This window comes from Anolis sagrei, chromosome 4 (genome assembly GCF_037176765.1).
Source record: "Anolis sagrei isolate rAnoSag1 chromosome 4, rAnoSag1.mat, whole genome shotgun sequence".
Lineage (NCBI taxonomy): Eukaryota > Metazoa > Chordata > Lepidosauria > Squamata > Dactyloidae > Anolis > Anolis sagrei.
The window spans coordinates 228,842,159-228,864,118 of NC_090024.1; the positions used below are offsets into that span (position 1 = coordinate 228,842,159).

The 21,960-nt window shown below is 37.2% G+C and overlaps 1 protein-coding gene across 4 annotated transcripts in view; it reads left to right on the forward strand.

Annotated features, from left to right (window-relative positions):
• GNAS (GNAS complex locus) overlaps positions 1-21,960 on the forward strand; it is a 194,396-nt gene that overhangs the window by 122,001 nt on the left and 50,435 nt on the right. For all 4 annotated transcript variants that reach the window (XM_060772036.2, XM_060772037.2, XM_060772038.2 and 1 more), the window contains exons 3-4: positions 6,587-6,641; positions 6,728-6,847. In XM_060772036.2, coding sequence (XP_060628019.2) covers positions 6,587-6,641; positions 6,728-6,847 — 175 coding nt within the window. The remainder of the gene's footprint in view (positions 1-6,586; positions 6,642-6,727; positions 6,848-21,960) is intronic.

The window sequence follows — 21,960 nt, forward strand, 5'->3', positions numbered from 1 at the left end:
AAGCCTCTGCGAGGAAGCAAAACAGTAATTACTCCAATGTGATGTCAGCTCAGCCAACTGTCGGGACACCAAATGAGCTACACGATGCTCCTGTGCTGCAGCCAGGCAACCAAAGTGTCTTGACAATGGATCTCCCTTTGTAAGGACCTTTGTATCTCCCAAGTTTCCTCTTTTCTCATCAACTGTGTTAATTTGATGGGTATTCAGCAGCATTGGCATTAGAAAGATGGTGAAAGAGGAATAGAGAAACACATAGTGGTGCAGCAGTATGTCTGCAATTAACAATTCAGTTGAAAAGCTGATCTTACTATAGTTCTGTGCCTGCCCACAAGGTAAATGCAGCTGCCTCCCAAATCAGAGAAAAGGGAAGAGCAGATAAGTCTGCCTCAGACACTCCTAACAGTACAGTAGAGTCTCGCTTATCCAACATAAATGGGCCGGCAGAATGTTGGATAAGCAAAAATGTTGGATAATAAAAAGCCTATTAAATGTCAAATTACATTATGATTTTACAAATTAAGCCCCAAAAACAATGTTTTACAACAAATAGATAGAAAAAGCAGTTCAATAGACAGTAATGTTATGTAGTAATTACTGTATTTCCGAATTTAGCACCAAAATATTGCAATGTATTGAAACAGTTGTGGATCCAGGCGGGAAGCAGACTGCATTGGACAATACAGATCGTTGAATGAACGAAGGTTTGATAAACAAGACTCTACTGTATATAAAGAATATAAAATATGTTTAGCCACAAAATAATTACATATCATCTAAACAATTTGACTGAATACAAACAATGGACAACATCAATCGATAAAATTTAAAAAAATTAAAATCTAAAACACCTGTGGGTCTTTAGGTTTCTTCAAACACAAACTAAAGTACCGAATAACAATGGTCAATATCATCACATGACCACAGTACATTATTATTCCAGGTCAAAGACCTGTGTAAATGGCCATGTTTTAGACTTGAATAGAAGGTTTGGAGATTTGGGGCTAATCTAATCATTCTAGGGAGGGCATTCCAGAGGCTGGGGGCCACCACCAAGAAGGCCCTCTCTCTTGTCCCCACGAACTGCACCTATGACAGTGGTGGGACTGAGAGGCGGGCCTCCCCAGCAGATCTCAAGGCTCACACCAGTTCATAGAAGGAGATGGGATCTCGAAGATAGGTTGGACCCAAACCGCATAGGGCTTTATAGGTAATAACCTGCACTTTGAATTGGGCCCGGAAACTTGTCGGGATCCAGTGGAGCTGCTTTAATAGGTGCTTGATATGCTCCCTATAGCTAGCCCCAGTTAGTGATCTGTACATGTTGTTGGACTTGAGTAAAAGGTGTGTTGAAATATGTTGAACTGGAACCCATCTCTATTTTTTGGATGTTATTTCTATCTTTGGTACTAAATTTATCTGTGAAACATGTAACACACAGGGATGTATCTACTTCGTTAACTGAACTATATCTGTAATGCCAGTACAAGGTAGAATTTTATTTACCCAGTCTGATTAATCAGCAGTTATGTTTTCTTCCTCTCCCTACTTACTTGAACCTTCTTCATCATATAATAACTACATAAATATAATGTGTTGTCGAAGGGTTTCATGGCAAGAGTCACTGGGTTGCATTGTGGGGCTCACCGGTCACAAAAAGGTCCATTGGAAGAATATGACCCATGGATTATATTTTATCTCTCTCTGCTTATCAATTCTAAAACCTACAAATATATGTTGGGGTTACTTTAAGCATCTTGAGGTTGTACTGTGACTTATTAAGTTTCTATTGAAAAACATTTTTTGGCTTTCTTCCTAAATTCACTCTTCATGTTAGCAGGGCTGCTGAAAAGATTTGAAGTACTAATAATTGAATTGGGGACATTTAGTGATTATATATTTAGCCAGCTCCTGGATCCATTACTACAGTTCAGTAGTTTTCCATATATAAGATGTGTAGATGGGAAGATTAAGTTATCAATTTCAAGGAAGTTTTTATACAAGTCTTCTGATTCTGACCATATCACATACTTGATTATCTTCAGCAAATATGCACAGGAGAAAAAATGTTCAGGACATAAGTTAATTTTAAATTGAAATTTAAGAGAAAGGTGGTCCAGTCTTAGCAGAGAATTAGGTTTGCAAGAAAATTCATATAGCATTGCTATGTTTGAAATAACTGTATTTGCCTTATGTGGGGGCATTTCACCCTAGTTTACACATTCTAGCCTTTTTATTCACCAGCAGACATTTTACCATTCCTCTCTATTTATTTTAATGTATAAAGCACATTAAAAAGGGTAGGGGGAAAAGGAGAAAAAATCAGTTAAAGTAGAATAAAAATATACGCAATCAGTAAAAAAAATAAGGTTTTCTTTCAAAATATTTTTATTTATTTACTATATATATGTGTGTGCGCATGTATCACCTTTCTCACCCCTGAGGGGATTCAGGGCACTTTGCAAAATATTAATGGCAAAGATTCAATGCCAAGTAAAACAAAACAAAAAAAATTCATAATTACTAATTGCTATATATAACTTTGACCTAAAATCATTAAATCCATTAAACTTGAGACATAAAATTTAAACATTAAGACAAAGCATTCACAACATCCTAGTATATATATTAAAGTCACATATATATGTGTGTTTTAATAGAGCAGCAGCAGCCTGAATAGTCTTATGATATACACTAGAAAGAAAGTGTTATCCCATCTGTGATTGAATGGTTGGCTAAATCTTTTAGCCTAGCAAAATTGGACAGACTGACTTGTCTTCTTAAAGATAAATAAGTACAAGGTTGTCTTCTTAAAGATAAATAAGTACAAGGTTGTTGAAGGCTTTCATGGCCGCAATCACTAGGTTGCTGTGAGTTTTCCAGGCTAGGTTGCCATGTTCCAGAAGCATTCTCTCCTGACATTCCACCTGCATATATGGCAGGAATCCTCAGAGGTTGTGAAGTCTGTTGGAAACTAGGCAAGTGAGGCTTATATATCTGGGGAACATCCAGGATGGGAGAGAGAACTCTTGTCTATTTGAGGCAGGTGTGAATGTTACAAATGGCCACCTTGATAGTTATTATTTATTTACTTCATTTATATACCACTTTTCTCAGCCCTTAGGCGACTCAAAGCGATTAGCATTGAATGGCCCTGCAGTTTCAAATACTGGCTGCTTCCTGCTTGGGGGAATCCTTTGTTAACTGAAATCTTTTTGCGGAATATATAAGTAGAATATTTAAAGATTGGTTGTTAACAATGTTTAGTGATTAAAATCATTAATAGAAAGAAGAACAATGTTAAGACAAAGACTGTACAACTAGGCTACTAAGAGGTTTGATAGTACAATGTGATGTAGGGTATTTACATGGGGTAGGGTCAGGAAGTTTTTCTAAAATGTTGCATATACTGTGTTATTACTAGAAAATTTAGAGTTACTACTGTTAGAATATGCATTCTATTGAGAAAGCAGTAACTGATGGTCCAAAGAATAGAATTAAAATGAATGGTTCAAAGGGAGTGTACTAACAAGGAATAACTGCCATCAGATACAAAGTGGAAAGTTTATTCTCTTTTTGTCATTGATTCTGTGTGTTCTACATGTTTTATTTCGCTCTTGCTGTTAAGTTATTTTTAATAACCGCCTGGTTGTATTTTAGTAGTAGTGGACACTATGTAGAAATGTAGTTTTTGGTGGTTTAATATATCATTTGTGTTTCTCTTCTTTTGTCTTCCTGAATAAAAACAGGTTCTTAAAAGAAGGAAAATAAATATAAATAAATCTATATGTAGCCTTCAGTAAAAGGCAACCAAATAGCCAAAGAGATAGCCCTATGAACATGCAGTATATATGCAATTTATTCAAATGTTGGAATTCGGTGCTTTGAATGATGTCAACATTTGAATAAAGTTTCAGTTTACCTGCTGCTGACTAATATTTTTTTCCCTAAGAGCAGCTAAATAGTTTGATAGCATATGCACATGTGCAGGTTTCAAAGACTGTATCAATACAAACTTAATGTGAGTGAAATTTTACCATCACTGTCGTGCAAGAAGCTACAGCTGGACATAACCAGATCATATCGTTAGGAGACACATGGAAACAATTATAACAGCAGCAGTTAGTTGACTTTGCAATCAAACCTTTATTGAAAAGGCCTTGTGATTGTCCAATTAAGAAGAAACGTGAGCTTTTGCTATGTAAGATCAAGTAATACACCTCCATTGTTGCTGTAGGCTAGATAGGATGTGGAAATTTGGTGACTTCTTGGTGAGTCCTTCTTATAAAGGGAGACTTCACAAGCTTTCTCCGAAGTCTGTCCAAAGGCCTGTGCATAACAGGGTGACAATCTGGGCGAATCAGTCTTGTAAGTTTTAGTTGTGGTCAAGGTATCAATTCTTACATACTGATGGAAGCACTTTCTCCCATTACAGCCTATTATATTGATCCACTGCATGCCTAGATTGCCTTTGACCATACTTGCAGATTACCTTTGTCCAAATGAATCTTTTTTGGAATCTCTTAGCTGAGACCTTGCTCTAGTTGGATATTTGGGAATATGTTCAGCTTGGGCTCCACCATGGAGCTTATTCACCATACACAAACCTTCTTCCATGTCCATGGAGTCATCAGAATCCTAAGACACTTAAGAGACCCTCTCAGGATATTAAGATTCAGTCCTAAAGGGTAAGGGATGGAAAGACATATTTCTGCACAAATTAGTGTCCTGCTGGTTTGCAGTTCAGCCTTCTTAGCCTGGTGATCCCAAATCTATTGGCCTAAGTATCCATAAATGTGATGGTAATGCTGGTGGCCATTCAGCTCTAATATGCTCTGCAAGTCAATTCTGGATGCTTCAGTTCCTTCACAGTACTGCAGATTAATGCATATTATATTATTACTATACTATGCTCTTAATACCAATAATTCATGAATGTTATTACTTTAACATGGGAAGCATTGTGCATAGGAACTATCTAGTGTAGGAAACAGTTTTATATGTAGGAGAACCACTGAAACCTTCTTGTGCCCTGTAAACATTTTGTGAAAACCTGTTTTTAAAATGTTCAAACTTTAAAATTGACATTTAACAGTATTATTTAAGTTGAGACAAGGTCTACTAATGATTGGTGTCATTCTTGTCAGTTCATATTTACATAAAGGAGTGCAATAATTGAGAGCTTTTTAAAAATGTAAATAATAAAACAGTATCTAACTTAGGTGGGAAAACCTGGGGTTCATCACACAAATTAAATCACAGTATTGGGGTAGAAAACATGATGGCATGGCAGCTCAACTCTGGCATGATGGTGCTGGTATCATGGTGCATTATTATGGGAAGGAAGAATTGTTTGTTTCCATTTTAATGGAGTCTCCTGTTCTGTCAGTGGATGTCTGCTGTTGGTTCTTGCCTATTGTCTACCAATTCGTAAAGTAAGCGCCCATTGGACAAAATTCTATTTTGAAAAGACACGGATAAGCAACATGAAAGCACATACTCAGAATCAAATTCTGATTGTCTTTTGATCTACATTCAAGCCTTCCTTGAAATATACAAAGCAGCAAAATGAGAGAATGTCAAAAAATTCTTGTGTTGGTGTCATGAAGAAATCTGTTATTTGACCTGGAAAAATTATGTTTATATATTTTAAAAACTGGCCATTTTTTGAAAAACTGCTATTTAGACATAGTATTTTCTTGAAGCACATTGCTGATCATCAGGCTAAAATGATTTTAATGCTAAGAACTTCTGTAAAGAAATACCTTCATTGTATTTTAAGCCCTTGAGCAGTTACTAAATTGTACTTGAAAAAGTTAATAGTCAAACTACTCACGTGCCACAGTCTTTAGGAAACCTGGTGCACAATTGTCATGGAAAACGTAGACCTAGTAAACATTTCAAAACACAATTTGAGATTATATGTTTATTGCTGCAATAAGACTCTTTGTTTACTGAACATGTCATAGGGCCATGGTAACACAGACAGAAATAGGGACTTGAATGCTCCTGTGGTGAAGACAATGATGACTACCTATCAGTTTGCCAGCTGGAAGATTTTTACACCACCTTGAAGTACATCATTATTTAATTATTAGCTTTTGGTGGTAGCTAGGCATACATTAACATAGCTGAAACTAGAGTACCAACTGAGCCCATTCCTGTAGTTGTCAGATCCGGCCATGGTAACACATGCTTTAATTACATCCCGCTGGGATTCCATCAATGCACTCTGTGTGGGGCTGCCTTTAGAAACATCAGCAGGTCCAAATTTCTCATTAGGTTTATATTTGTATTACGTCTTCCGTCCTCTGTGTGTATTATATATGTATATATATATAGATGTATGTATGTATATGTATATATAAGATTGTATGCTTTTGATAGCTGTCTGCATTGTTATTTTACTACACCATGTGTACTGTTGGTGCTATATTATTATTATTATGATTATTTCGTATATTGGTAAGCAATGGGGTAACTAGATGCCTTATTAAATATTACTTCTCATAATAAAAAAGTCACATTTCATTTTCCCTTTCAAAACTGTTCACAATCTAGAAATATAATTTTTATTTCTTGGTTACAGGGAGAAGAAAATGAAAATTCAGGATATTAAAAACAATATTAAGGAAGCTATAGAGGTAAGTACAACCTTTCCCTGGTTACTTTTCAATTAACCATTTAAGTCATCACTTTCTCATTATACCCCCTTCCAATTTCTCTACAGACAATAGTCACAGCAATGGGAAATCTGGCACCTCCAGTTGAGCTAGCTAATCCAGAGAACCAGTTCCGAATTGATTATATATTAAACCTAGCAAGTCAGATAGATTTCGACTTCCCAACGGTAAGTATAAATTCTTATTGACAATTATAAGGGATTTATTTTCAACCATTGTTGCTTCTGATTTTTTGCAAAAATGTGATATAGTTTGGTGAACTTTTAAGTGATTTTTTTTTTCAGTTAAGATTCTATTTAAATGTAGTTTGACTGGTAGTCAAGTGCTGGTAGATATGGAAGTAGGTTATTAACTATTTTCTGTTTGTATACTTCTTTTCATAAGCCTTCAGTTATGCATAATACACTTCAGTTATGATGGTGTTTATTGGACATCAGATCAAAATATCTTTTCCAAGTAAAATGTATTTGTTAATGGTCTTCGGTCTAATTAGAAGCAGAAGAATAGCTTGAAGTACAGGAGTGCATTTAAGTGTACAGACAGTGCCTGTAATGTAGTACAAATACAGATTTTTTTTCTTTTGTTATAGTGCTTTGCACTAGCCAATCTCTCTCTTCTTAACTTCGAAAAATTATTGGGGCTGTTGTTGCTATTGTAGTAGTAGGTAATGACTACAATTTGTACTTCTTTAGCATTTTGTATATGGAGGACTTAAGCTTATTTCATATATGATCTTTACATTTAGAATATTTATTTTATTTCACCTAATAAATACAGACCTTTTTTGCAAATAATCTGGGATTTGAACTCAGATCCAAGTTCAATATACAATTCTTGTCTTTCCTTTTTGCTGCTTTGCAAAAATGAGCCGTTGACTCAAAAGGGTTTATGTTAGTCGTACCTAGTTTGTCCCATTGATTAAACCATTCTCTAAGCATGATTGAGCCTGGATCTAATCCCATACATGGGGCACATACTCACAGATCTATGTTAATATGTTTTATATGTATCAATTTAGCTTTTAAAAAAACAATTTCACATTCTTTACAAAGAAAAATGAGAAACGAGAACACCTAGACATCATCTTGATAAAATTCAAGACTTGAGATGTAAACATGTAACATGGAAGATGATTTCTTTGTATATGTCTTCAATCCATGGAATCAATTCTTTGTCCCTTTTGTTTGTAATCAGCTGCATTTGTTTTTCCTTTTGTGGTGACATTATTTGTGAATAGTTCACAATAAGCAAAACCATCATTTTGATATCTGTCACAAATCTTTCCAAGAGAAGTGCAAGCAAACGTTTGCCTTCAGTTTGTAACAAATGATGCAGAAGATCTGTTCATTTCAACAAGCATGGATCATCATATCCAGAAGTGACATGCCTTTCCTTTGGCTGTAAACATTTTGTTGCTGTGTTTGTAATCTTCGTGGCCTTAAAACGACAAAATATCAAGTAATGTTTTGAGAGATAGCAATTTGTTCAGCATGGATGAGACAAACACATACGTAGCATTTTTAATTGGTGAAAATAGGTGTCCGTGTTAAAAGAACCTGTGATCTTCAGGATTATGTGTGCTCTTCTCTACTTAAAAGAAAACGAGTTGAATGTTGACTGCAAGCTATTGGACTGCAGTGTCAGGAGGTAAATCCATATTAGAGACCATATCCATACGCTTTCATGGGGACTGATGTGTGCTGCAAGTAAGATTGTGTGCATAACAGTGTACCAACATGAATGGTAGTATACAGTATTAGAACCTAGCTTCTGGAACTGGTGATAGCTGGTTGCTTATGAAGATAAGCACAATCTTTGTTAAGGTTGTTATCCATCAAAGAGGCTGTCATTCCTAAGTGTTATTACATAACATGGGCTAAACCAGTTGTATATTTTAACTGCACTGTGCTTACTGAATCTGTAGAACCAAATGTTTATCTACCATATTTGGGATGTCTCTAGTTGGGATTAAGAGTGCATTTAGCTTTTTAAATTTAAACAAAGCCTACATGTGTCTTGATGGTTGTATTGCTGTGGATCCAGTAAAATAATGAGACTGTGACAGAGAAAGAAAGAAAAGTAAGTGGGGGCTGTTGTATTTCTTTTGCGAATATTTGGTATTCAGATATTGTCTATTCAACCCCAATCAATCTTGAAATTTTATTTCAAGATTAAAAATAAGTTTTGATCACTGTTAGTATACCTGTTATGGCCCAAAATGCTGATTCTTGAACCGTGTGTTTGGTTCTTGCCTTTTGAAATTTAGCTTGAATATTCACTGTGGAAAGTATTTTATAATGGTTTAAAATAAGAAATACTGTTTTGTTGATGATTTGTAGAGAGGTGATGTTTGGAATAAAAGTTTAAGTACCATTGCCAGGGAGAGATTTTTGTCAGTTACCTCTAGATTTGTTTCAACAATTTGCCTCTGGGAACTAGATTAAATATTTGATTGAAATTTGCTTTTTGGTGGCAAAAAAAAATCATGGTTGGCAATTTTGCAATGCATTGCCTTCATCTCACTTGCTGACAAGAAGTTTTAATGGCCTTGCTTAGCCTCATAGCTGGTTAGGACTGCGGACAGATTTCCAACCATTTAAGAGCTTCACAGGAAGTCATGGTTAATAATCTTTCAATTGTTAGAAATTAATGAATAGATCCAGTTGGCACTACCCACTTCCAGTTTAGATTGAATGTAGGTCACTTCACATAGGGAGGTTGGCATAATTCCAGGATTACCTTTGTACAGTATCTTGAGTATTGCAGATATCTCTTCTAAGACTCTTCAAAAATCTTCCATGGAAATTCCTTTTCTGTTGCTGTTAGAAATTTCTTCTCCCCTCCTCTGTTAGTTATGAATCAAAATAGCAACTTCTTCATCATCCTCCTCCTCCTCTTCTTCAGCAGTTCGTAGGCAAGAAAATGTGACCTAGCAAGCAATCCCATTTTAGGAATATTTTACAGTTGCCCCAGTGACAAAGCTTTTGGTTGGGGGAACGCTGATGCTTGCGTTCTGCCATCCTTCCAGTTCTGTAACTTGGTGTTGCATCTGCTTATTTCCATCAGGGTTGTGGTTCTAGGAAGAACACAATGGCAGAATGTTGAGGCAAGAGCTCGGATCTATAGTATTGCCATTGTGGTTCTGAGTAATCTGTGATGCTCCAATTATCACTTATTCATTGCATTAGAGTTCTCTCTAATATATGTCTCTATGGGACATACAGTCAGTAATCCCACATGTATTCATTTGCTGGTGGTGTTCCTCTGTACCAAAAAAACCGAGCTTGTGTATTAATTATCCATAAAGTAATATCTGATTTGGAGTATCCCAATGCTCTTAACTCTCTAGGTACATTAATTGAAACTTGTAGTAATCCTCAAGAGAAAAATAGAGTATTTATAAACTTTAGTTTATGTAGTTTCCTTTTCTGTATACAGTTGGATAGTGGATAGTTGGGAGAGAAACCTTATTTTGATCCATTTTCCAAACTACAGTAGAGCTAGTCATTCTGCTGTTGTCTGTTGCAATTCAGCATTTATCTGATGCCCTTTTCACATGTTAGGTTGATATATTTTAATATGAAAAGTAACCTGTTATTTCAATGTATTGTTCAAACATGCAAAGAGGAGAGAGAGCATAGTCACCCCACCCTCTCTGTTATTTCCTTTACTCACATGAAACTTATATATCTAAAAAAGAGTATTTCTTCTAATCATGGAGATGAGTGAGAATCTTGATTGTTCACATTCCTTCTTACACAAAGAGCCTCCATGAATACAAGAGGCTCTCTTCTTTCAAATGTTGTTTTCTTTTGTGGAAAGCAAGAATGAAGGGGGCAGAACTAGAACACTCTCTTCTTTGTCAGTTTAAAGCAACATGCTCATGAAACAATTGAATGGGACTTGACTTTTTCTTAAAAGTAATACATGCAGCAAATACTGTCATTTTTATGTGCAAGTCAACTGACTTTTCACGGCCTTTGTTTTATCATATATTTGGGAAAGCATTTGTGTTCATTGCTTTGTGAAATGCATCCTTACATTCTACCTTCTAAAAGCATTGTGATGACCTTGCTTATTTGATGTAGAGTACTTGTTTATGGGAGTGAGATAATATGGTCTTAGTTTCTCAATACAAGAATTTTAGGTGAACTTTTGGGAAAGGGGGTGCAGAAAAAAAACACCTCTACATAAAAAACTAGGACAAAATTACTGGGAAGGGTGAATTAAGTTTGAAATATCCAAAGAATGCCAAGAGATTGACGAGAGATGCTGTTACTATCACGGGAAAGCAGTACAATTGGGGATATTTCTATGAGGATCAAATGCTATCAGATGTAAAACAAAGACTCTTTTTCCACCACAAACAGAGTTGTAGGGTTGGTTATAATGTCCATGGCACTTCAGGATTCTTATTTCTGAGGTTCCTGCCTCTTTGGCAGGATGCAGGATTTCAAAGACAGGTAAAGCTTGCTGAGTTGAGATGCAGAAGTGTGTGGTGTTGGATGTAAACAAAAGGTATCTCTGTTGGTACCAAGCACTTTAATTTGCTTTTCATCGCCATTGAAGAAGTAAATCAGGACAAAGGGAGGTCATATGAGAGATGTCTAAGAATGTTTTTCAAAGACCATCCTACCCTCTTTTTCATGGTAACTTAAGGTTCACGGTCAAAGAGGACTGGAATGATGCCATCTATGTAATAATTTCACACAAATATATGCATAATATGTTGATGCATGTTCATTTACTTGAAGGAAAAAAGATGTTCCCAGAAGCTGAAAATATGAAACAAATAGTGAATTTTAACATCAGCAGGCTGCTTAATTAAATTTATATTTAAGTAAAGCAACTGGAATTTTAATGTTCACTTAATTCTGGAATGAAATTATGAATCATTTAAATAAGACAGTGTAAAGGGGAAACAGGCATTTTAAATTTCACAGTTGATTCTTTAGTAAATCTCTCTTTTCTTTTCTTTTTTAAATAAACCATTTTATAGTTTTTGTTTGTCCTTCAGGTTTGGAGAATTATAATGATTAGGTTACAAGTTCAAGACCACCAGGAAGTATTATGAGCAATATGGAAACAGAGTGATCTGTATATCCAAATGATCTCCTTGTGTTTTTACCAAACAGAGGAAAGTGGTTGTTCTAGCTTTAAAATATGAGCCACTTAAGATCCATATGGAAATCAGTCAACTAAAGAAAGGCAGAGTTTTAAGAAAATGTGAATTTAGGTGGAGGAGAAAGGGGAAGAAGAACATTTCCAGTTATGTGTTTGGGGTCTACAAAAAACATGCATCTCTTTACATCTTTCCAAAGCTTAAAGCAGAAACGAGACGGCAAGACTTGAGTAAAATTATGGATTGTATTTTGCAGTTTTATTTTATAAGTGTTTTAATACAGGCTTGAATTTGAACAATTTAGCAGGAATTTCATAGCTAATCCCCCCTTGTGATGTAAATTAAATTAAATTATAAGCTCAACAAATAACTAAATGCCTACAGATTTTCCTATCTATCAATACTAGAAGCCGACCTCAGAATAGCCACTCTATATTACACTTCAGCCAGGTTAGACATTATCAGATGACAAAAGAATCACACAAGCAAAAGGGTTAGGTTAATTTCTTCATGAATATGGAGCAACAGTTTTCTTTAAGTGAAATATCTGCATAAAAATTCTTCAGATATAAGAGCTTCCTGAAAATCTTGTACCTTAAAATGAACTTGGATTTCAAGGTTGATTCTCTTTTTAAAAAATAGTGAAACATATTTTTGTGATTCACAGTTTTGCATCATTTTCATTTTATCTTAGAATAGTTTTCTTCTTAACTGTGAAACAGAGAAAAAGAACATCTATGTTTGAAATGAATATGTGTGCTATGGTACCAGGTTTAAGTAAGGATGTGGTTTATACCACAGAGCGAAGCACAAAACTGAGGTGAAGATAGTTTGTACTTAATAAAGAGTAGTGTTCAGCATGACCTTCTTGTTTAAACCATGGTCATGTTTGATGATGTGAAACAGTTAACGATTGAAGACATTTGGTAAAGGATTACTAAACCTCTGAAGTCAAAGTACTTGGGTTTTCTATTAGCTGTGACTTGCCAAATGAAGAATAAGGAATTTGGGTGCTTAATAGATGACAGTAACATCCCCTTTTATAATTATTGCTTCCTGTACTTTGTAATGGTTATACCACTAGTGAGCCATGGTGGAGTGTTGGACTGGAATAGTGGGAGACCAGGGTTAGAATCCCCTCTCAGCCATGGAAACCCATTGAGTGTCATTGGGCAAGCCACATTTTCTCAGCCTGAAAGGAAGGCAAAGGCAAACCCTTTCTGAACAAACCCTGTGATGTGTTCGGCTTTAGGGTCACCCTAAGTAATACATTACTTGAAAACACAAAAGAATACCAATAGTAAGCAGTAGTGGAGGGTTGGCAGTGAGGGGGGAAAAGGTCAGCAAGTAGATTTCAATCTTTGATATATCAACACATTTTCAAGGTGGCTAGCTGTTATAGAATCAGGATTGCCACATTGCAGAATGAGAGGGGCCTTATAAAGATGAGAAGTTCTCCTGCTTTTTAAGAGCAGCCTCATTGTTTCAACAGTGAAATAGGAGTTTTCCAACCGGGGGGGGGGGGGGGGGGGAGGAAGCTGCTATGATTGAAAATGTGATAAAGTTGGGTACACACTTTACATTGAAAAAGGAATTATATATTGGTGAGTCACTGAGTAGAAAAGGGTAGAGTAGTTTCATAGTTTGTTTGAACACTAATAGTTTTTAAAAGGTATTTATATTACAAAGCCCTTATGATCACAAATTATGCCCAAGAACGTAATGATAATAATAATAATTATTATTATTATCTATTTATACCCTGCTTTTCTCCCTCATGGGACCCAAAGCGGCTTACAGCATCTTGAAATCATACAAACAACAGAGCAAACAAAGATTACTCTTTCCAGGTAAAAAAAGAACAAATAAACAACTCATATTTGTAGTAGATCAACAATAAGCAATATCAAGACCATTTTGTGTGCCTGATCAAACTATGGACATGTTTCATTTAATAGGGGAAAGGGATTTTTTTTATACACAAGCTTGTATAAGTCTGTTTTGTCAACTAATTGAAGTAATATTTTAAGCAGACACATGTTTACTTTTGCTAAAGCGCCTTCGATTTCTTATTTTACTAATTTAACTGTGAACTTGTGATGCATTTCATAAAACAGCGTATCACAACAGCAATGATTTCATTTGACTGAAGTTTATGTCTGCAGAGAATGACACAGCAAGGGCAGCATTTGTGTAACAGGTTTTCTCACTGAACCAAAGAATTATCAAATGCATTTAAGTTTGCATAGTAAATGATTGGTCAGATTTAGTTCAGTATATTTGAAAGCCAGAGGAGAAAGTTAATGGCTTACTTTCACAACAATTCCATACAATGATGAGTGAATCCATGCCGTCTATTTAATGGAGTTTTTAGTCTTAGATCAGGGATGTTTCTGTTTAACTATTCCTTCAGTTATAAATTTAATTGGATAATCTTGGATTAGTCAGTCAACCTCAAAAGGTAGTAGTGTAATTAAATTTGAAATATTTTTGGAAAACAGGGTGGAATAAAGGAGGAGAGAGACTGCTGTCAGTTCATTCACTTTGTTTTGTTTTGATTTGTTTCCATGTTTTGGCCTTTTCACAATCAATGGCTTTTCATTTCTTTCAGAGAACAGAGCAAGAAGAGTGCATTTAAAAACTATATACTTTATCTTCTGCATATGTAAGGTTATACGCGTTTTTCACTGAGGTACCATTTTGGGGTCAAAATGAGTTGCTGTGAATCCATAAGGGGCCCTGGCAGAGCAGTGGGTTAAACCGCTGAACTGCTGAACTTGCTGACTGAAAGTTTGGTGGTTTGAATCCAGGGAGTGAGGTGAGCTCCCACTGTTAGTCCCAGCTTCTGCAAACCTAGCAATTTGAAAACGTTCAAGTGTGAGTAGATCAATCGGTACCACTTCTGCAGGAAGGTAACGGTGGTGCATGCACTCATGCTGGCCTCATGACCTTGGAGGTGTCTATGGACAACGCTGGTTCTTTGGCTTAGTAATGGAGATGAGCACCACCTCCCAGAGTCGGACACGACTAGACTTAATGTCAGGGGAAACGTTTACCTATGAATCCATAGCCCTGTAGTGGTATGAATTTACCTTAACAAAGATTGTGAACATAATGAAGATTATTTGGTATGAAGCTCTATGTAGACTTGTTGAATAAAATATCCCCCTTTTCAGCTTTAATAACCCTTGTTGACAACAGTTATCACAAGAAGGAATTCATAATTTATAATGGATGCCAATTGGCAGCTTAACTTGGGTCAGTACATAGACATTCTTGTCCTTATGTGTTAATTGACCCATGAAATGACTTGTGATGAGGGAATGTTTGAAGTGGGATTGAGATGATCCCAGGAACTTCATTTCAGAGACTTCAGAACTACTAGAGGTTGAACGCCCTTTATCTGGAATTCCAAAACAGTCCAAAATCCCAAATTGTCCACATGGGTGGTTAAGATAATGACATCTTTGCTTTCTTTGTTTCGTGCACAACATTTTTTATTTTTTTTGTATAAAATTGCCCTCAGGCTATGTATAGAAAGTATATATGGAACATAAATTAATGTTGTGTTTGTTTAGACTTGAGTCATCTCCAGTTATCTTATGTATATATGTGAAAATACAGGATTTCCAAAATCCAAAGTCTGGGCAAAACATTTTGAATGAGGGGTACGCAACATGTATTTATTTATTTATTTAGAACATTTATACCCCGTCCGTCTCAACCTCCAAAGAGGGACTCAGGATTGCTTCCAACAGGCAACTATTTGATGTTGACACAATATAATAACATAACATAAAAATACAATTAGCATACATTAAAAACAGTTATAAATATACATTAAAACAGTTTGCCAGTTCAAATCGTCATCCAAATCAGTCCATTGCTGTCCACTAAAACCTTATCACCAGTAAACCAGTCTATTTTGTAAACGCTTGATCCCATGAGAATATAACAAATGTCTTCTGCCCCCAAGTACTTGATTAGTCAAAAGACATTCTTAATCTAAGCACATGGCCAAGGGTGAGTCATTTTTCTCCCCAAATTTGCAAGCACCCAGCATAGATCTTTGCACAATTTTTGGTAACATTTTGGTGGTGAGAATTCCAGGATTGGTACTTATATTTATGCTTCAGGGTTGCTATTTGTATTTTATGCAGAATTATGCTTACGTACTTCAGTACAAGTGAAAATCATCAGGCAGAGTAAACTCTTAAAGCCTTTGCTCAACAGCACCAGAAGAGTTGTCCAGGTTACTTCAGTGGCATGAAGTATCTTTTACCAAATGGCCTGGCATGCCTTTTCCTAGGCAGGATGTCCTTGCTTATAGTTATTTGTTTATTAAAATTTTATATTGCCAAAAATACACTCAAGATATCAATGTTCTAGTAAGATCTTGGCTAGACAATTCGGTAGAGCAGTGTTTAGTGTGTTAGGCTTTTTGGAAATTGCATTTATTGAAGAATGCAGCTGTAAAGCTTTTTATTGGAATAGGCTGCAAGGGACTAAATGCAGGTATTGAAATAATATCACTGACTGCTTTCCCTTACTGAATCAAAATCAAGAGTGCTAGTGGAAACCTTTAAAGCAGTGGTTCTCAACCTGTGTGTCCCCAGATGTTTTGACCTTCAACTCGCAGAAATCCTAACAGCTGTTAAACTGGCTGGAATTTCTGTGAGTTGTTGGCCAAAACACCTGGGGACTCACAGGTTGAGAACCACTGCTTTAAAGGCTTAAAAGGCATAGGCCTCTAAGGAAAGTGCAGATCTTACACCAGACTGTCCAGGTATCAATCTTAGTTCTGTTTTATTTTATGTTAATGCATTAAATTTATTTATTTACTACATTTACATACCAATTTTCTCCCCCTGAGGGAACTCAAAAGTGGTTTCCAACAAATCATAAATCTTGTCACAGAGATTTTGCCTTGTTTGTTGTTGTTTTTCTAATGAATTGCAAGCCATCCTGGCTGTCTTGGAGGAGTGAATACTAAAGTAAAGTGCTTTTAAAAAATCGGCTGAAGTTCTTCAGTTTTTTGCCACCCACTCCTTCGTCAGAGGTATGGTGGGTGGTGACCAGGAAGAAAACATTTTTGGAGCCTGCTATTGAAACTGTCTTCCTGGGATCCTGTCTGGTGCCTACACAGTTATACATTCACCATCAGGCAAACTCATTTCCCCCAGTCTTTCTAAAGAGCTTATATCACAGTCTGTTGTATTAATTGGGATTCATTGTGTTAGTTTTATTATTGCTTTTATGTACGTGTTTCCATGGAAACATCCCTGAAATCTTATGATGGATAATACATATATTCTTAAATGAATAATTTAACGTTTAAATTGATAAGTATTAATCTTTTAAATATAATACAGTTGTCAAAACAATAGATTTATTCATCTCGATGATTTTAATGGGAAAGACTGAATAGGTCCTTTGCTCTGCAACTGAAGGGACTAGGATTTAAATTTTCTTGTTATATTCACAAGATTTTCTAAAAATCTTAATTTTTCTTTCTGCTTCATAGCTGCTTGTATCTGAAGAACGTGCAGGAATTGTTGTACTTCTGCTGTCTGGTTGAGAGTTTGCAAAAACAGAATTACCATTCTAGTGTGCTTACTCCACACTCTGTAAAATAGATTTGCTTCAACATGTGTTATTTATAATACACATGTGTAGTGAGAGAGTTAAGAAAAGAGGGCTTCTTCTTTGTGTGTCCGGAGATAAAATGAGGGCCTGTTAGAAATCCAGAGAGGCTGTGCAACAGTACTGCTTTTTTATACAGTGGTAGGTTGGCTGGCTGGACGGCTCACTGAACACACTTCCTGTTTCTAAAAAAAGCCTCTCATTTAGCTGCTAAATAAATATGACAGCACCTGCAGAACTGGATGTATAGCCTCACCTTTTGTGTTGAATCATCTGAATGGTTTGGTTAGCAATGGCAGTTTCCAGTTGAACCGAAGGCTGGAACGCAAGCAATGCAGTGCAGCTTTCATTTTAATTCATATATGTTTTTGTACTACAGTTGTATACATAGAAAATAAATACTGTCATCTGGAAAGTTGTTAACGACCTTATGAAGATTTCTGGCGTTTAGTATTGCTGGTCAGTGCCCACCTTACGGTTTTATAAGAAGGGAAGGAAACAATGTATCCTCAAACTACTTCAGCCAGTTACTTTGTTTAACAGTATATCAGGTTTTTACTGGAAATAATTAGAGTGAGAAAGAGGTTCCCTGCCAGCAAAGCATTTTGTGGCTTTTAGTGTTTTTACATGCTTAACCCTTTGGTGCTATTTTACAAATATAGGCATAAGCTTATAAAGAGCATCAAACAAAGAGTGCATCTACGCCGTGGAATTAATGTACCGGTAGTTTGTCACCACTTTACTCCCAAAGCTATGGAATCATGAGAGTTATAGTTTTACAAGGTCTATCCTTCTCTGCCAAAGACTGCTAATGCTTCACCAAACCACAGCATCCAGCATTCAGCTGCAACATTTAAACTGGTGTTAAGCTGCATTAATTCTATAGTGTAGATTCACCTTTAGTTCCTACAACTGCATGTTTTACTTCTCTGTTTATTCCTCTGAACTCTTGACCTCTCACCAAAATTTTAATCATAAAGGATTTGAAGGCTTACTGTCTTCTTTGGCTTTTGTTAATGTGCCACCTACACTGGAGATAGTTGTAAATAAGGGATTATATGATACAAAGGTTTATTGCATAATTTGAAACAAATATTGAACCCTTTGTGACTAAAAAAAAAACTTTCAGAGTGTTTTCACTCATAATCAAAAATTGATTTGAATTACTTGTGGGGTAATTCCAGTTTTGATTAAACTTAAAGTTTCAGTTTGCATTTAAAACTCATGATCTCAGTTGTGGGGAGCGTACAGTGGACCACAACTAGGAGCCTCACACACCTCTTGCTGGACATTGATTGCCATCCACACTTGTGTATTCTCAAAAAATGGTTTCTTAAAAATCAAAAAGCAACTTACTCCGTTTTGCTATTCTCCTTACGTTGTTTTAGGCACAAGATATGTCCCCCAAAACATTGTGAAATTGCCCTATAACATTAGAGGGAGCCAGGGACATTTTGAACGAGACAAATACTTTTAAAAATTGGAAATTGAAGGAAGGTACTTAGGTGGCTCTGGGCAACCTCTGAGCCATAAATGCCCCCCCCCCCCCCTTGTACTGCATCATTTCCCCATTAAGATTGTGACCACTTGCTGGAACAATCTTTAGCATGGAACAGGGCTTTAAAAACACTGATTTATAATTTTGAAGTCCCGATGTTGCAAGCTGAAGTGGAACCCTCACCTGTCATCATAGGCTGTAAAAATACGTTCAGTCAATCCTCACATTTGCAGATTTTACTTTTCTGGATTTGGTAATTTGTGGGTTTTGTTAAAATGTTATCTCTGTAAATCTCAAGGTCCTCCAGAGCAACTGAAAAAAAAATACTGAGAATTATTTAATTAAAATGGTTAGTGCTATGACATGTGCTAGACGGAGATGCTGAAATGGTGGTCCTCCCGGTGTTTTGGACTTCAGTTCCTAGAAGCCCTAGCTGACTTGGATGACAGTCAGCAGATTCTGGGAGGTGACATCTAAGACATCTGGACAAGCAAAGTTTGGGAGCCACTGTATTACACTGCATGCTCATGGTCGTTCACATGACATAGATAATTTTGAGTAATTTCTTGATTCATGAATTGAATCACTGACTTTTCAGGCATTGTGATCGCTCTTAGAAATCCTGTAAATAAGACCAGTTTAACACTTAAAAATAAACAGTAAAATCAAGAACTACAGTATATTCTGGCGTATAAGACTACTTTTTAAACCAAGAAAATCTTCTCAAAAGTCAGGGGTCGTCTTATATGCGGGTGTAGTCTTATGTATGGGAGTCGTCTTAACTCTATATTTTAACTGGAAAAGTTGGGGGTCGTCTTATACGCCCAGTCGTCTTATATGCCGGAATATACGGTATATTATTCTTTTCTTTGGACTTTTGTTATTACTGTTGTCCCTCCACGTTTGCAGTTTTGACTTTTGTGGATTTAGTTATTCACAGACTCTTCTCTCTGGGAATTTCTAGTTCCTCCAGCATGATTATGTGGTCAGCTTTTTCTCGTCATGATGGAAGACCTAGAGAGAGAACTTCTCTCTAGAAATCTTAGGTCCTCCACTGCAATTCTGTGCTCAACTTCCAGTGGAATTTAACCATAGAGTCATTCTGGAAGGCCAAGAAATTCCTATAAATGTTTTCTTTCAGGTTAAAAAATAGCAATTTGTTTATTAACAGATTTTCATTTTAATGGATTGGTTACTGTATTGTGAAATCAAAAGTCATGGCTAAAGTTTCTGTTTTTATTATATGCTTATTGAATCAGAAAGTGTAAAGCACTCATTAAGTTGCAAAGAGCACAAGGGGATCTGCCCTTCTTTTTCTCCTTGTTTCTCTGTTGTTTTTCCTTCCATTCCTGCCTTCCCAATTGCATGTGCACTTTGTCCTCTTTATACAAACTGTTCTTTCAGGAATGCATGCTCAGAATAGCTCTCGCAAAGCAAACGTGAGTAGGCGAGTTTTGAACAAATCTTCAATGTTTAAAAAATGAAACTAAAACAGGTTGAACTTCTTGCTAGTCTTCCATGTCTGCTTCAGGTGTACTAATAATAATATTTATTGCAACAACCCATTGCTTTTTTCACAATGTAGTCTTGGTTGGTTTTCCTGTTAATGTTTCCTTCATATCATTTCCCCAGAGTTAAGGGTTGCTTTTTATGGGGAGGGGGGGGACGGGACAAATCCGAATATTAAAAAACAATTAAACCCTTAGATATTAATTTATTACTTTCCAAAAAGTATGTAGATTTAGAGCAGCAATACCAGAAAACATGCTTGTGTGATGTTGGGGATGAACAATTATGAATGACAATCCTCTGAAATTGTTGTTTCTCTTAATGGTAACTTTCTAGAAGATAAATAATTTTCAGGCCTCTGTATTTAAAATATTATGAACTACTCAGAATTATCAGATAAACAGAGAGGAAAGTGCAGCGAATTAAAAGCACAAACAGAAGATGTGAAGAAGAAAAATAAAGCAATAATGAGGGACCCCAAGATGCCAATTTTCCTAAAACACTAGAAGTGTGGACAAGAAGCTGAAAGAGAATGGTCTGCCACTTAAATAACTATGCAAGCTAGTTGGATGTGTTTCCATTATATGCAAAGAGCTTTTAACTAGGCCTGTGCGGTTTCGTTCGTTAATTCGTTATTTCGTAATTAAATCGTTATTTTTAGCATATCCGACGCGATATCAAAACATATTTTCAAACCCGGAAGGGTTTGAAAATATCGAAACAGCAGCCCCATTTTTTTTACGAGCTTCAGCTCGTGTCGTTAATGGGATGGAGGCTGCTGAGTGCTGCTGGTGCCTGGGAGCCAATCCGGCGCTCCCAAGCACCCCAGCAGTGAGTGCAGGGTGAGCGGAGCGCGCGCGCGCCATCCAATCGGCTCGGGCTCCTGCGTCCTCCTCCTCCTCCTCCTCCTAGCACTTCCTGCAACACAGCTGGGAGGAGGAGGAGGAGGGCGCAGGAGCCGATTGGATGGCGCGCCGCGCGCTCCGCTCACCCTTACAACCGGCCTCCGCGCGCCATCCGGCTCGGGCTCCTGCGCCCTCCTCCTCCTCCTCCTCCTCCCAGCTGTGTTGCAGGAAGTGTCAGGAGGAGGAGGAGGAGGGCGCAGGAGCCGGAGCCGGATGGCGCGCGGAGGCCGGTTGTAAGGGTGAGCGGAGCGCGCGCGCGCGCCATCCAATCGGCTCCTGCGCCCTCCTCCTCCTCCTCCCAGCTGTGTTGCAGGAAGTGTCAGGAGGAGGAGGAGGAGGAGGAGGGCGCAGGAGCCGGAGCCGGAGGGCGCGCGGAGGCCGGTTGTAAGGGTGAGCGGAGCGCGCGCGCGCGCCATCCAATCGGCTCGGGCTCCTGCGCCCTCCTCCTCCTCCTCCCAGCTGTGTTGCAGGAAGTGCTAGGAGGAGGAGGAGGAGGAGGGCGCAGGAGCCCGAGCCGATTGGATGGCGCGCGGAGGCCGGTTGTGTGAGTTTTCAGGGCTGTATGTATGACCATGTTCCAGAAGCATTCTCTCCTGACATTTT